Source organism: Motacilla alba, chromosome 4 (genome assembly GCF_015832195.1).
Source record: "Motacilla alba alba isolate MOTALB_02 chromosome 4, Motacilla_alba_V1.0_pri, whole genome shotgun sequence".
In the NCBI taxonomy this organism is placed as follows: Eukaryota; Metazoa; Chordata; class Aves; order Passeriformes; family Motacillidae; genus Motacilla; species Motacilla alba.
Genome location: NC_052019.1, coordinates 66,016,891 through 66,030,816, shown reverse-complemented (window position 1 = coordinate 66,030,816; position 13,926 = coordinate 66,016,891). Strand labels below are relative to the sequence as shown.

Genomic DNA, 13,926 nt, shown 5'->3' with positions numbered 1-13,926 from the left:
AGAAACTACAACTTCCTCTTCCTCCCGTCCAATTACTCATACACAAACTGTTTACTGTGGATGAAAACCACAATATAAAATTAAAGACGGTATTAACAAAAAGAAATATAGAAACACAGAATGATTTGGTGTTGTGCTGTTGATGGCTGAAGTTTCCATCTGTTTGACTTTGATCATTTAAGGTAATCCAAAATCCTTTAAGACACTATTTCTCTTATCATGAATCAGCTTCCCTTTATCTACAAACTGAACTTTTTTTCTAATGTCCTGCTGAACTTTACTCCAGGAAAGTGCAGAAAAAGCTTAGTGTTTCATGCTCACTATTGCTGCAGAAGAAATGATGTAGTTAAACCAAGACTTGTTAATTAACTGCTCTAAGATGGAGATCATGCTGTAATTCCATTCTGAACAGTTTTTCCTCCTGAGGTTCATTCCTACCTGCCTGTTACTGTCATCTCTACACTGCTGGTATTTTCCTTAACCGACCTAAAACTTCTGAACAGCGCTCTCTTTCTTCCAGGACAACTCCATGATGCTGCAAATAACCTTAACTAAGGTGCTGCCAGAGCCCCTTCCTTCTCTCATGTTCTAAGATATCACAGATCTGTAGCACACAACTTGCATCTTATGCACAGCCAGGTGCCCACCTCCCCTCTCCACATAAGCACTACCAGCTCTCATTAGGACATGACAAAGAAAAAAACCCAAGGAAAAGACACTGCTGGTGGTCTGTGGACTCAGAGTCCACTCACATATGATCCTTTATTCCATCCTTCCTCCCACTCCCATCAATTTAAACAGCAGCATCCACAACTGAGCCCAAAAGTCTGATGACCTTCTACCTGCCTGCATGGTCCTCACTCGGTGTGAAGGTATCTGCAAACGTGACAGAGAGAGGAATTTGACAGCAATTCTTTTGCCCCTTTTATTTCTTCATTGTATACATTTCCCCCGTTGCCTTCTTTTCATTATCTCATTTTCAGTTCTTTTTTCATGCTATCTTCTCACATTTTGATGTCAACAAGCAGACCAGGAACCTACCCACCTCCATTCTTTCTGGCACCTCCTCTGAATACCTTTGAACACCTCTGTACAACTCAACCCTTGGGACAATGTAATTACTTTCTTGCCTTTTTGGCCTGATTATTTATTTTTCAGCAGTTATTCTTCAATCACAAAATGTAAAGACATTAACTATTGAAAACGTTCCTGCTCCTGGACAAAGACAGAAGATTTCTCACCATTCCCAGTGTATTGTACACATCATCACACACAAGAAACTGAAACCTCTTCAAGTAATGGCTCTCAGGAGGCAGTATTTCAATCTATCTTCTCCCAGTATATAAGACACACTACATCCTTTCTACTTCACAATCCACCAAATCCTTTTCATTTTTTCATTGAAAAAGAAGACAGGAAAGGAAACATAAACCCTTACACAAGCTATGAACATGTGCACAGAAAACTGAAGGGAAGGGAAATAATTAACAAGGAAGAATTGCTATGAAGGTCCATCTAACTAAACAGCTTATAGGAAAACCTGTAAGGTTTAAGTCTGAGCCACATTGATTAAAGCCAAAATGTTAATGCCTATAGAAGTAGAAGACAAAAAGGTCTATGTAAGTTGTCATTATTAAAATGCCTCGGGGAAACTTTCTTATGGTAATTTAATCTGAAAAGGTTAAAACCTTAAACGGTATTATGTTCAGTCTGTAGGCCGTGCTTCCATACAATGAAAGAGGAACATACAGCTTGCTCTCGCAGAAACACTGACTGCTGCTATGTGACCCGTTAACTCCGCAGATTTAAGGGAAAAGCCTAAAGAGAAACATGCCACAAAGTACTTAAGCTTCAGGCAATGCTCAACGGTTCTAATGGTCTGGAGAACACCAGAACACAGAGCTTCCTATGAAACCCAGCACCAGTTAAAAGCCTAAAGTCCCAGTTACACATAAATACTCAGAAGTTCCAGCAGAGTCAAGATGCTCTCACAAAAGCAAATTTACCTTCTGCAACTCCACTGGAAATACAGGCTGAGCTGGTAGATTCTTTTTAACCCTCTCATGGCATGATCTTACAGAAACAGTTTCTCACCTCACCCGTAAGTTGGTATGATTTTTAGTTGGTATCTTGCCTCCATCATTGTTGAGTGTTAAATAAATCACAGATAAACAACACCACTGGATTTTAACTGTAATGAGATAGTTTCTAACTGAAAACTCCTATTAAAAGGAGAATTCAATCTTCTACCAGATCAAGCTCTTCTGGGCTAAGGTCCAAGTAGCTTCAGGATTCTAGTCAAGCATAAGTGAAAGATGCAGGAATGGACAAAAACCTGGGAAAGTACCAAAGTAGAATGCTGCCTATTTACACATCTAAAACATTGGTAAGAAAAATTCCCTTTAGAAACGGAACCCTTTTATTTAGGTAAGGGATTTTTTAATGCCACATTCTTAGGTGTGACCTCTGAGGACACACTAACAAAATGAATTATTGAATTTCTGGCTGAGATGAAAGAGAAAAAAGCTGTATTTAAAGATGTAAAAGGCTGTCCCAAAAAGGAAAGAAAGACTTTATTCTCCATGTTTCTGGAGAACACCCTAAGTAGTAAAAAACTTGGATTATAGCAAGAAGAAACCAACTCAGGGTAACATATGGATTTTTTTTCTAGAAGAACTGTGAAGCATAAGAGCAGATGAAGCCAGCATCTTCAGTTTTTTTTCTGGCTGGTGAAGGAGATGCTGGACTTGATTTTTCTGAGCTCCCCTTCCAACCTTCTCAACTGTCAATTGCACATTTGAACTTTACATGTGGTGAATGTAAAACAAACACACTGGAGGTTTAATTTACTTCTTTAAACAATCTTGTAAATTAATTTATTATGTACTCAGATCCTTCTTTGCATGACACAGGATACAGTTAGTCCTTGCCTTTGTTTCTACCATTTACAGCTCTACAAAATTAAGAGAGTCTAACAAAATCTATACACTTCTTGCAACCCTTCTTGCTGCAACCACTGGAAAGCTACAGCTCCCAAGATTGTACTGAAGTTCTGGAAGCAGAGGGAAAGGCTCTGTAGCAGCCCTTTCCAGAAGGAAGCAGATCAGAGAAAAAGAAGTAGATCACTCCCAGTCTGAGACCTGGGTGAGAAAAACTGAGTCATTTATCACCTGTGAAAGATTAATACGGAATTACTAATGTCCTCTAGAGTAAATTGATAGAAATCCCAGCAGCTTTTGAGTTTTCAGTAGCCCAAGCTCAGGTATCTTTAACTGTCTCCAATGTGCTGCCTCTCACTTTTTCACAGCAGTCTTGGAACTTGGGTGCTGCAAACTGCAGTAGAAGCACATAGCGTGGTTAATTCACTAGCAAGGAAAACTCCCAAGTTTGTAGGGTGCAATATCAAAACCTATTAAAGTCAGGATACTCCTAATTCATCTCAAATTTACTCCAAAATGCACTCAGATTTTTGCAATTAAGAATAGGCTACTCCAAACCAGCAAAAAGCTAGCACTACTTAATTGCTCAATAAAGCCTACACAATCCATTATAATTTTAATTATATTACTGACTTCAAAGATGGTACAAAGAGTTCTAAAAATGAACAGCTTCTTCACACTTCATCTGTCCTTGTTTACAACTCAATGTCTGAATCTTTTCCTTCATCTAAGCAGGAAAAATGCATTTCAGTACTGCAGATTGAAAGTCCCTGGACAAAGGCCACAGAAGGTTTGCTGAACAAACCACTGTTTTTCTACATTGTCAGACAAAGAATCCAGAACTTGGAATGAAACTTGTTACCCCATCTCACTTAGATAGGAGTAAAAACTATCACCTACAATTTGCAACTTTCTGATGATACTCAACTCTTGAGGGAAGGAAAAGATAAATAACTTAGTAACATGGAAAGGCAATACAGGTGAAGAGCTGGAAGGAAATGCTTGTTAGCTCTGGCTGACACGCAGAGGTTTTTCCTCTGAATTCTGCCCTTTATGAGGTTTCCATTACATTGCCAAAGACAAAACACCAGGGGCTCAACCCTTTGGAGTTCTCCAAGCAGGCAGAAGGAACTTTACATAGATAACAGCAATTGGCACAAGCCCTGCTGCACTTTAACGCTGTCCAAGGCAGTGACTCACGCAACTCTTACAAGGCTTTCAAATTTAATCAACATAAAGCCCTGCTTCAAACTTGCAGTCAGCAGAGAACCTTACATGACCTCTCACACCTCTTACACTCAAGTCTACAGGTATTTGCATATTCTAGAGAACTATAAAACTGTTTGGCCTTTTACATCACTTAACATTATTGGTCACGTTAAATCACAAGGCAAATCTGGTGTGCACGAAGAGATGAGGAATTAGAAACAGAAGAAAAACTCTGATAGTCTGGGAATCTGCAAAAGGAACCATTGCACTAAATTTAGCACCAGCATGCATAAAATCTGGTGTCCTTTCTGAAAAAAAAAAAAATATATATATACTTAAGCTCTGGGGTACAGCTTCCCTATATTCACTTTTGGTAAAGAGGATGTAACATCAGCTTGAGAAAACAACTATGAAGCTCTAAAAGAGTAATAGATTTGTTCAGTAGCTCTTTCTGGTTTGTTTTTGTGGCTTTATTTTTTTTAAATGTCTGGGTTTTTTTGGGTCTCTACTGATCAGGGACATCTACTTGCATGGGAATGCAAATTTAGCAATGCAGTAAGCAGAAATCTGAATTTACAGCTTCATTCTTCTCCCTGTTTTCCATTCCTTTCCAGTTAGACCCTCTTACATTAAAGTAGTTGTATGAGAAATACTTAAGTAATAAAATGTTAGGATACCTCATGAGCAAAAAACCACTTAGACACCATTGACCCAAGTTCAGTATGTGAGAAATAAGGATGTGAAAAGTCTCACAAGATTTGAAGTTCCCTGAAAAGACACCCAGAAGGTGGAAAGAAACTTCACCTGTGAGTGAGAACAAAGAGCTCCACCTGCACCAACCTGCTGGAGATGTGGAAATTTACCATTTTTGGTGATTTATTAATTGCAGCAACACACCCAAGCAAAATTCAAAGTTTGGTTGAAGTTTGTACCAGACCAACAAGCACTGAGGGTGAGTTTGCTAGGAGTTTAAAAACATGATGTTATTTAAGACCTTCCACCTCTAAATTCTATTTCCCAGGAGCTTTGGTCTTGGGTATCTTTCAAACTCAAGAGCAATGGCTGCAAAAAGAATCAGCTCTGCAGGGCAAACCATGCCCACACTCCTAGTGACAGACACTCTCTGGGCTGTGAATGAAGCAAGCGCTGCCTCCCAGCAGTAATCCCAACTGCAGCACAACACATGGGAATTATGTGCCTTTCCCTACTGTCCGAAGGTGTTTAATGTCATCTCCTCTGTCTGGAAAACATAAACCAGGAACATAAGGGAAATGCCTTTCTACAGCCTGGTTTACACAAATTTCAGCATTATCCACAGCTTATATCAGAGTTGCTCTATGCCCTCATGGCCTTGGATAAGGGCTATCTGCCTGTATTCCTACCAAATCACTGGAAGCATAAACTTGCTGCAGCAAAACCAAAACAACCCTAGAGACAGCACTACAAAACTTGTGTTATTCAGATTTTAACTTTTCTGTATCAACAGGGAAGAAGAGCTTAATCGACCTTCTGAATGAAATTCTTTGTTTATCACATAATTTCTTAACTTCTGGTGTTCGTAACATCTTTTCCTTCCCTTCTGCTTTACTTTCACTGAAAATTTCAGTGTGAGGGTTCAGCACTCTCCCTCACATTTTAAGCTGCTTTCTGCTCCAGCACTGAGTGCCTGATAAGAAAAGTGCTGTAAGTAGCTGTTCTTTCAGCTGTCAGTGCAGCAACAAATGCAAAACACTAAACACATTTGTATAATTCAGCCCTTTTGGTTCTTCCAAATTTCAAGATCTGCCCCTGAAAGAATTTTTAGGGCAATTAAATCTTATAAATGCATAAGAAATTGTTAAGAGGAGACATTAAACAGCGTGAGAAATGTCTTAACTCTGAGGGTCATCACTTGCATATATATCACTATGACCATAAGGACTGCTGAAAAGCTATTTAACAGACATCCTTCAGGAAAACATGTCACCATTTTAGCTAACAAACTTTACATTGTTTATAAACTAGCATGTTACCAGACATTAAGAAGCTTTTCTTTCTCAGTATTTCCAGGACAATCAGCACAAAAATAGAGTGGTATCTTGTTTAGCACTTATGAAGAAAAGTCTTTCCATTTTAGGCCATGAATACATGGCTGGGTCTGGAGCAGCTGTGAAAAGCAGAGCAAAAATTTGAGTGCCTTTAAAGAAAAATCTTTCCCCTCTTCTACTGAATAAACTAAAATAAAATCGATGGAGCACTGAGACAAGCACTTTGTGCTTCTTCAGTGCCTTTACACAATGAGAGATGCAATCATCTGACTGGTAAATCTTCCTAGAACTCATTTCACATCACAACAACCTCCACTTAACATAAACTCTGAACACACCGGAGCAGAGGATCGAAGTGCTTGCTCCGTGGCAAGTCTCAGAAACCACGGAACATCCTAAATTATAATCTTGTTAAAACCTTCCTTGGACGGTTTATACACTAGCAAAGGCTCAATCAAACAAATGACTGAAGTGTCTGATGATGGGAAGGGGGTGGCCAAGTGCCTCTTGTTTGTGGACAGAGATTGTATCACCCAGCAGAACAAGCTCGTGGTGCTGCTGTCAACAGCCACCTCCTGGTCCCTTGCCACAGTGCTGAAAACTTATATTCCCAGCACAGCACCTTGTCTCCAACACCTCATCTTCCTTAAATCTGAAACACGAGAACCAAGACCAGCCACCACAGCTGCTTTTGAGAGCTGATCAGGAGAAGTGGGAGCAAGGGAATACATGAAGGGCAAAAAGAAAAATCTCCTTGACTGAAGCTGCTGTACTACCCCGTAAGTATTTTTAGGGTAAGAACAGGAGTTCACAATCAGCGCTGCAAAATTTGAGAAGGAAAAGACTATTGCTGGATGTTGTGCCTATTTTATTTTTCTACTACAAAACAAAGAACCGTGTATATTGACCCACTCAAAACAGCCCATCATTAAATCCTATGTTTATAAAGATCCATCTAAACCAGTATGTCTTATATTTCTAGGTTGCATTTTTGTCTAAAGACATTTACCTAGCTCCTGTTCTGTGCAGTAAGGCAATCACTTTCACAAGAGGAAGGATTCCAGCTCTTACTGAGAACTTGCCTGTACTAAATTAGTCAGATTTCCCTGTAATAGACTTTTAAACATAAACAGGCTCTTACACACCAGATTAATCCACTTTCATGATTTTAAAAGACTGCCTGAAGCTAGATGGCCAGTCTGCTATTCCATTTATAGACACTTAATTGCACCCAGTTTTTATTCATTAGAATTTAAGAAGGCTTAATACCTCTGCAATTAGGACCCTAATAGCTGTTAGAAGTTGCATATTCATTTAGCAGCAAACAAAAAATTCAGAACTAGCCTCGGTTTAGACTATTTGTTTTAAGACACTACACTGAGAACAATGTAGACATGCATCCTGTTTATTCAGCAGGCAAGGACATAACAGCCATCAGAACTAGAAGGCTCTTTTACACCACCATGACAATGAGAGCAAGCACTACAGTCCAACCTCAGTACTTGCCTCCACAATCCTAGTAGGAACGAAGGAAAAAATAGAGGAGAGGAATTTTATACTGGAAACAGGCAATAAACCCACAAGTACCACAAAAAGTTACACCACTACGCAGTACCAAAAAAAAAAAAAAATCAGTTTAACCAATATTCCAGAGAAGTTTTATGCTGGTGACACATTGAAACTGAAGCTCTGTTGATGAAGACAAGCCTCACCCTTCATGAATTTTCCTTCATTGTGACCCAAAGGAATAAAGAGCAATAGACACATGCTGACACAGGCTGTGCTCAAGGCTGTACATTGTTCTAAGTGTATCTATGGATATACACCTATATACATGTAATTTATCCTTTCATAGACCCTCATACTCACAGAAACAGAATTATCAGTGACATACTCAGGAGACGATGGTTTGTTAGGGAACACTAGTAAAAAAAGTCTGTTTCTTTTTCATTCAGCTTAGACAGCTGACAAACCTCTTAAGGGGCAGGGTGATCAATATCTGATCAATTTCTGATCCCATCAACACTCTGAAGTACTTACAGAAGAAACAGCAATAAAGATTTGACACAATCTGTGCATATTGTGAGAAGAAACATAAGGAGTTAATTGACATTTTCCTACCACATATTTTTAGACAAACATAAGACCAATGTGCTGGATCAGACCCAGAGATCCATTAGCCCAGTTTCCTCTAAGACAGAGCATGTTATTGGAAGCTTTTCCAAGGGTCCTGTAAGGTGGGTTTCAGGTCTGTGAAGGACAACTGCCTACCTTTATGGCACAGGGAGACCATGGACTAGATATTTTCCACTCTGAAGTCAATTACTTTCAAGTCTTTCCAAAACATCCAGTTACATCTAAGGGTACTAACATACAAATGTAAATAAACTCACTATTAATAATAAACTTTGTTTTAAAAGTAAATATTTATTTGTGTCAGCTATAACGACAAAGTTAGTTTTTTCCATGGTAAGTCTGCACGCTCTGACAGAGATAACAAGCCATGAAACAAACCTGTTTTAAACTATCTGCATCTTAGGCTCACTGGAAGGAAGACCTAAACAGCAGATTTTTCTTGTTTGTTTTATTTTGGGTTTGTTTTCAATAGGGCTGTTGTGGGGTTTTTTTTAAATTTGTTTTTACCTTTTAAACGCTTCAGCAGGGTTCCTCTCACATTCCCCGGGCTGCAAGAGACTTTGAATAGCAGGATCTCTTAGTTTGTCCTCATATCCCTGGATCAGTCCACTGCGGCATATTTGTGTGACTAAACCTCGAATAAAGCCTCCAACACAGAGCGTGTCAGAGTCCTGGGCCCTGCAGAAATGGAAGGCCAGGGCCTGGCGATGTAAGCCTCGTTGCAGGTTTGCAGGTGAGCTTGGCCACAGTAACTCAGTGCAGAGGGCTGTCTTCCCACTGCCGGGCCCTCCTACCAACAACACACCCCAGGCAGCTCCTTTCCCAGAGACAACACCGCTGTTATTCCCAGGATTCCCTACAAGAGATGGTTTGCTGGCAGCACTGCCGCCGCAGCTCGCTTTCTCCTGGAGGCAGTGCTGAAGCTTGTGGAAAACCCACTCCCTACAGTAAAACTGCTTTCCCTGCAGCAAGCTGGTTTGAGCCATTTTATAAAGCTTCTTCTCCTGGATGTGTCACAAGCTGCAGCACATCTTCAGCATCTCAGGAGCGGGGAGACGCGCCTTCACCCGGCACGGGACGATCTTGCGCGCAGAAGTTGAGAGAGGTGACAGCAAGCGGCCACCCTTCCTCAGGGTAAAACTCAGCAGCCTCTCCTCTGCAGGACGGGTGTCACTCCATCTGGGCGCTGTGCTGGGATCAGCACGGCACAATCACAGCTCAGCTGACATCCTGCAGCGGCGGCTGGGACCAGCCCTCGGCGGGACTTGTGGTGTGGCTCACAAGTTCACGCAGCTCCATGGCTGCATCTGTGGCTCAGGCAGTTGTGTGTGTTCCCAGTGTACAGGGGAGACAATACATCTGGAAAAGCTGAGGGGAAGCCAACTTTGTAGTGTATACTAAACGCCTTTCAACTCTAGGCATTAATCTCTCTGGATATACATACAGTAAAGCTGTCCATAATAAAATGTTCCTTCTGGGAATTTCATAAAAAAGTGATTTCTCTTCAGAGTACTATATACACACCACAAACGTGGCAAGTACCACTGACTAAAGCAGCCAGTCTGGCCAGCGAGCTTTGCAGACTTCATACATCTGGGAGAGTGTCTGAGAAGTGCTTCATGTTACGGTTTCTTATGCAGCACAGAGGGCAAAAGAGGGGGGGAAAAATGTTTACAGCTTCTTAATTCAATACATTCGTAGTGTCTTCTTCAGGAACTTGATTCTTACTGAACCTGTTCTCAGGTATCTGAATCGCAAGATGTCAGAAGAGACAACATCTTCCCCTAGAGCTCTGAAATAAAGGAGACAGCACTTTTAACCCTACATGCAAGTCATAATTCAGTCAGCTGCAAACGCAGACAACAAAGACCAAAGTCAAGGGCTCGTATTCCTTATTCTTCCTATTACTGTTGAATTAATCAAGAGAGCCGTTTTAAGGAATATTTGTTGGTACGAGGCGTGATTACCCACATGCAAAAAAAAAAAAAAATCCCCAACAATAAACAATGAGCTGATGACAGTGGCCTCAAAACCACAGCAAGTCTTGCATTTTCTCCCGAGGAGAGCCGAATGCATCCTTCCATCCTAGAAACATTCCTCCTAGCGAGGCTTCATCACCGAATCCTCTCCTCACCCCATTTTCCTCCTGCCGGCTTACGGGCGTTTTCGGGAGTTTGTGTTGCAGGGCAGCGCTGTTCCCCGCACGCTTCTTTGTTCGCGGCAGCGGCGCCCGGCAGCCCCGGGGTCACGGCGTGACACCCCGCGCCGCCGCCCCGTGCCCCGCGCACCCCGCGCCGCCGCCTCCGCCGGGCCGGGCTCCAGCCCCGCGCCCTGCCCGCCCGGGCGCCGCCGCGCAGCCACGGCTCGGAGCCGCCTGCCAGCGCGACCACCTCCCTCCGGGGAACCCCCGAGCAGCTGGGAAGCGCCCCAGCCCTTCCTCAGCTCTGTCCCCCGGCGCGGCTCCGCACGCCCCGTGCCCGCCGCCCTCCGCCGCGCACGCACCCGGCTCCGCACGGGCACCCGGGCACCCGCTCCGCGCCCGGCGGGGACCCCCCAGCCCCGGGGCCGGTGTCAGCCCCACCCGGGCAGGGGCCTCCTCCCGCCGCTCGCTCACCTCTGTCGCCGCCTCGGCGCGGCGGCTCCTCCAGACGGCTCCTCTCGCCGCTGCCCGCGCCCCTCCTCTTCCTCCGCCCGGCCCCTGGGCTCCCGCCCCCGGGCGCCGCCGTGCCAGGGCCGTGGCCACCCCGCTCCGCGGCTGCCTCAGCCCGCCCGGTGCTCTCCCTGCTCGGCGCCTCCCTCGCTCCCCGCTCCGCCCGCCCCGGCCCCGCCTCGGCCCGCCCCCATTCCCCTCCGGCGGCGGGGACATCTGGGGCGAAGTAGTGCGGGGCGGAGGGAGACGGGCGGTGCCCCTGCTGCCGCCCCGGGCTTTGTCCCGGCCCCGGGGCCGCCTCCGTCCCGCCCGCTCCCGCGGCGCCTCCCGGCGCGGCCCTGCAGGGGGCGGCCGCGCCTCCCGCCGCCGGCCTGGCCCCGCTCCGCGGCCGCGGAACTCGGGCGGGAAAGGTCCTGGCTGGAGGCGAGCCCTTGTCCCCGCGGGGCTGGCACAGGCCCTCGCGTTAACGCCTTGCTTGAGTCGGCTTCCTGAACCGAGCACGGCCCTCAGAGCTTGATCTTCTCGCTGCCGTGTCTCCTCGTGCCCCGGACTGGCCCGTTGCAGGCAGTATTCCCTCTGATTACCCTGACAGGTTCCCCAGATCGTAGCAGCAATTCTCAACATTTTCCACCTTCCCCACCTTGCTTCTGTGTTTGCACATATCCAAAAATCATGTTCCCAAGACTGTGAGAGCTCCAAAGGGGCATCCCACATCCTTCTCTTAGACCATGTAAAAGTGACCCTTGAGTTTACAGTTTGTGGATCCCTAGAAACCCTTGGAACCAGGGACCTTAATATGGAAGAAACCAGGGTAGAACTTCCTCCAGGACAACTTTGATTTGGAAAACAGGGTGGATCTCACTCTGGGACACCTTTACAAGGCCCTTGTGAAGCCCCTTCCACCCATGACAACAAAGCAACCACTCTCCTCCTCTATTTTGTCTGTGATAGAGCAGGGGAATGATTTTCATTAAAATTTGCTCCCCTTGCAGCTGGCTGCATTAGTTATGATAAGGTACTTTTCCATCAAGGATCAAGGTCTCGACGGTTGCTAAATAGTGCCTTCATTTTAGCATGGCTCTGTATGGTTTTGTACACCAGGTAATTACAGCATTGTGCAGTACACACTGAATATATCCATGGGATACAACGGAGCGATTGATTTAGGGCCCTTCGAGGAGCATCCCGGGGTTCTTTGGAGGAGCAAAATGAAGAATTAAATAAATTCAGTTGGTGTACTGAAGAGCTTAGAAAAACAAGTTTGTCTGCTTTTGAAAACCAGTAGAACAAGTTTGAAGAACCTTTGGAAGCAGTGAATTACAAATTTGCAGAGCAATTGGGAGTGGGGGAGAAACAGAAATAAGATTAGTAGTAAGAAAATGTGTGTAGTTGTTTTGTTTTGGGGTTTTTTAAGCTTTCTGACTTGGTTGGGTTTTTTTAACCCTACACTTTAGGCAAATAATCTTCTCTTGGCTTTTTTTTTTTTGTTGTTTGTTTGTTTGTTTGTTTTTTGGGTTTTTTTGGGTTTTTTTGCTTTTTTTTAATTCCTAGCTGCACCACCCTTCCATTTTGAAATGTTGTGGAAACTCAAGACTTCCAAAACTAATGCTAATAAAAGTTCAAGAGACTTTGAACTGTAAAATATTTTCTTTTTTCTTTTTCTTTTTTTTTTTCTTTTAACAATAGAGGGATAGAGACAGATAATGGTTGGAGTGATGGGATTGCAGCTCTAGTCTGCTGATCAGGCTAGAGAAAAATCAGAAGTCGACAGAGAGAAAAAAAGGTAAAAAACTCACAAGAAAAAATTGCAGATTCAACACGTTAAGGAGCAGATCTTGTCACAAGCATTAAACTTGGTGACCCAAGGAGGAAAGAAAAAGAAATTGGACAATGATGAGATGCAGGTAAAAGTGCAACTTCTGCCTTTCTGATGACCAAGACACAAGTGAGAACCCAATTTAGATGAAAAGGTGCTGTCAGATTTCACAACATCCGGTGTGAATATTGTGAAGCAGGTGGAGTAACAGTATGGCTTGCTAAAATCAGATATTTAGCATGACGGAGTTATAGATAATAACTGTGAAAATAATTAACCTTTTTGTGCTAATATATGAATCCCAAACCAGATGACAATAATTTGATTTTATTGGTACAGGGGACCAATTGGTACAGTGGTACAGGGGACACAAAATAATTGACCCCCTAAAACTGACTGGTGGGCACGGCATCTGAGCTAAGTTTCCCTTCAGGATATCACTCCTACAGCTGACATCAGGAGTATGAAATACCTGCTGGAATTACAAATGGAAGAAGGAGAGGGGAAGGGAGAGAGGAACAGAAGTTAGGAAAAAAATGTGGCAGGCCTAAAATATAATTAGGCAAAATCTTGCAAAGTCCAGAGCTTGACCTTTCAGAATCTTTCTATGTACAAGCTAAAAGTGAATGGCCTTGCACTGACCTCCCCTCAAATTGTTACTAGGAAGCAACAACATATATAAACACTTTCCAAGCTAAATCCTTTTTTTTTTCCTTTGGAAAAAAGAAAAAAAAAACCCTAAAAATAAGTTCAAAGGGTTAAAAACCCAAGGTTGTCATGAAGAGGAGCAGCCACAATCTTTCATCTGTACACAAGAAACTAAGACCCTGAAGTCAACCTTCAAAAGCAAGGGAGGCATTTTGTTATCAAGATTATTTGTGTAGTACCTCCTATACCTAAGGTGACAGCTCAGATGACATCATCCTGGTGAATTATTATAGCTGAGGGTCAGATATTTCTGATACAATTGTGCAACGTTGTAGTTAATGAGACAGTATCAGGATAAGAACCAAACCTTATTTTTGTGGTTTTGTATAACTTCGTTTGACACAGATAGCAAACAAGCCGTGATCTAATTGGCTGTAACCTTGCAGGCTACAAGGCTGACAGATAAGGCCTAAAAGAAGATGAAACAGAGCAAAATTTCCT

At 43.4% G+C, this 13,926-nt stretch overlaps 1 protein-coding gene across 2 annotated transcripts in view; it reads right to left on the bottom strand.

Moving 5' to 3' along the window:
- The window catches only part of ANKRD50 (ankyrin repeat domain 50), a 39,833-nt gene extending 28,705 nt beyond the window's left edge, over positions 1-11,128 (bottom strand). Inside the window, exons 1-2 of one of the 2 annotated variants that reach the window (XM_038135378.1) lie at positions 10,926-11,128; positions 8,819-10,103 (exon numbers count right to left, since the gene is read on the bottom strand). In XM_038135378.1, the coding sequence (XP_037991306.1) occupies positions 8,819-9,297 (479 nt within the window). In that variant the 5' untranslated portion in view covers positions 9,298-10,103; positions 10,926-11,128. Of the gene's footprint in view, positions 1-8,818; positions 10,104-10,813 lie in introns of both variants that reach the window. The other variant, XM_038135380.1, reaches the window with a different exon arrangement.
- Positions 11,129-13,926: the final 2,798 nt, after the last annotated feature.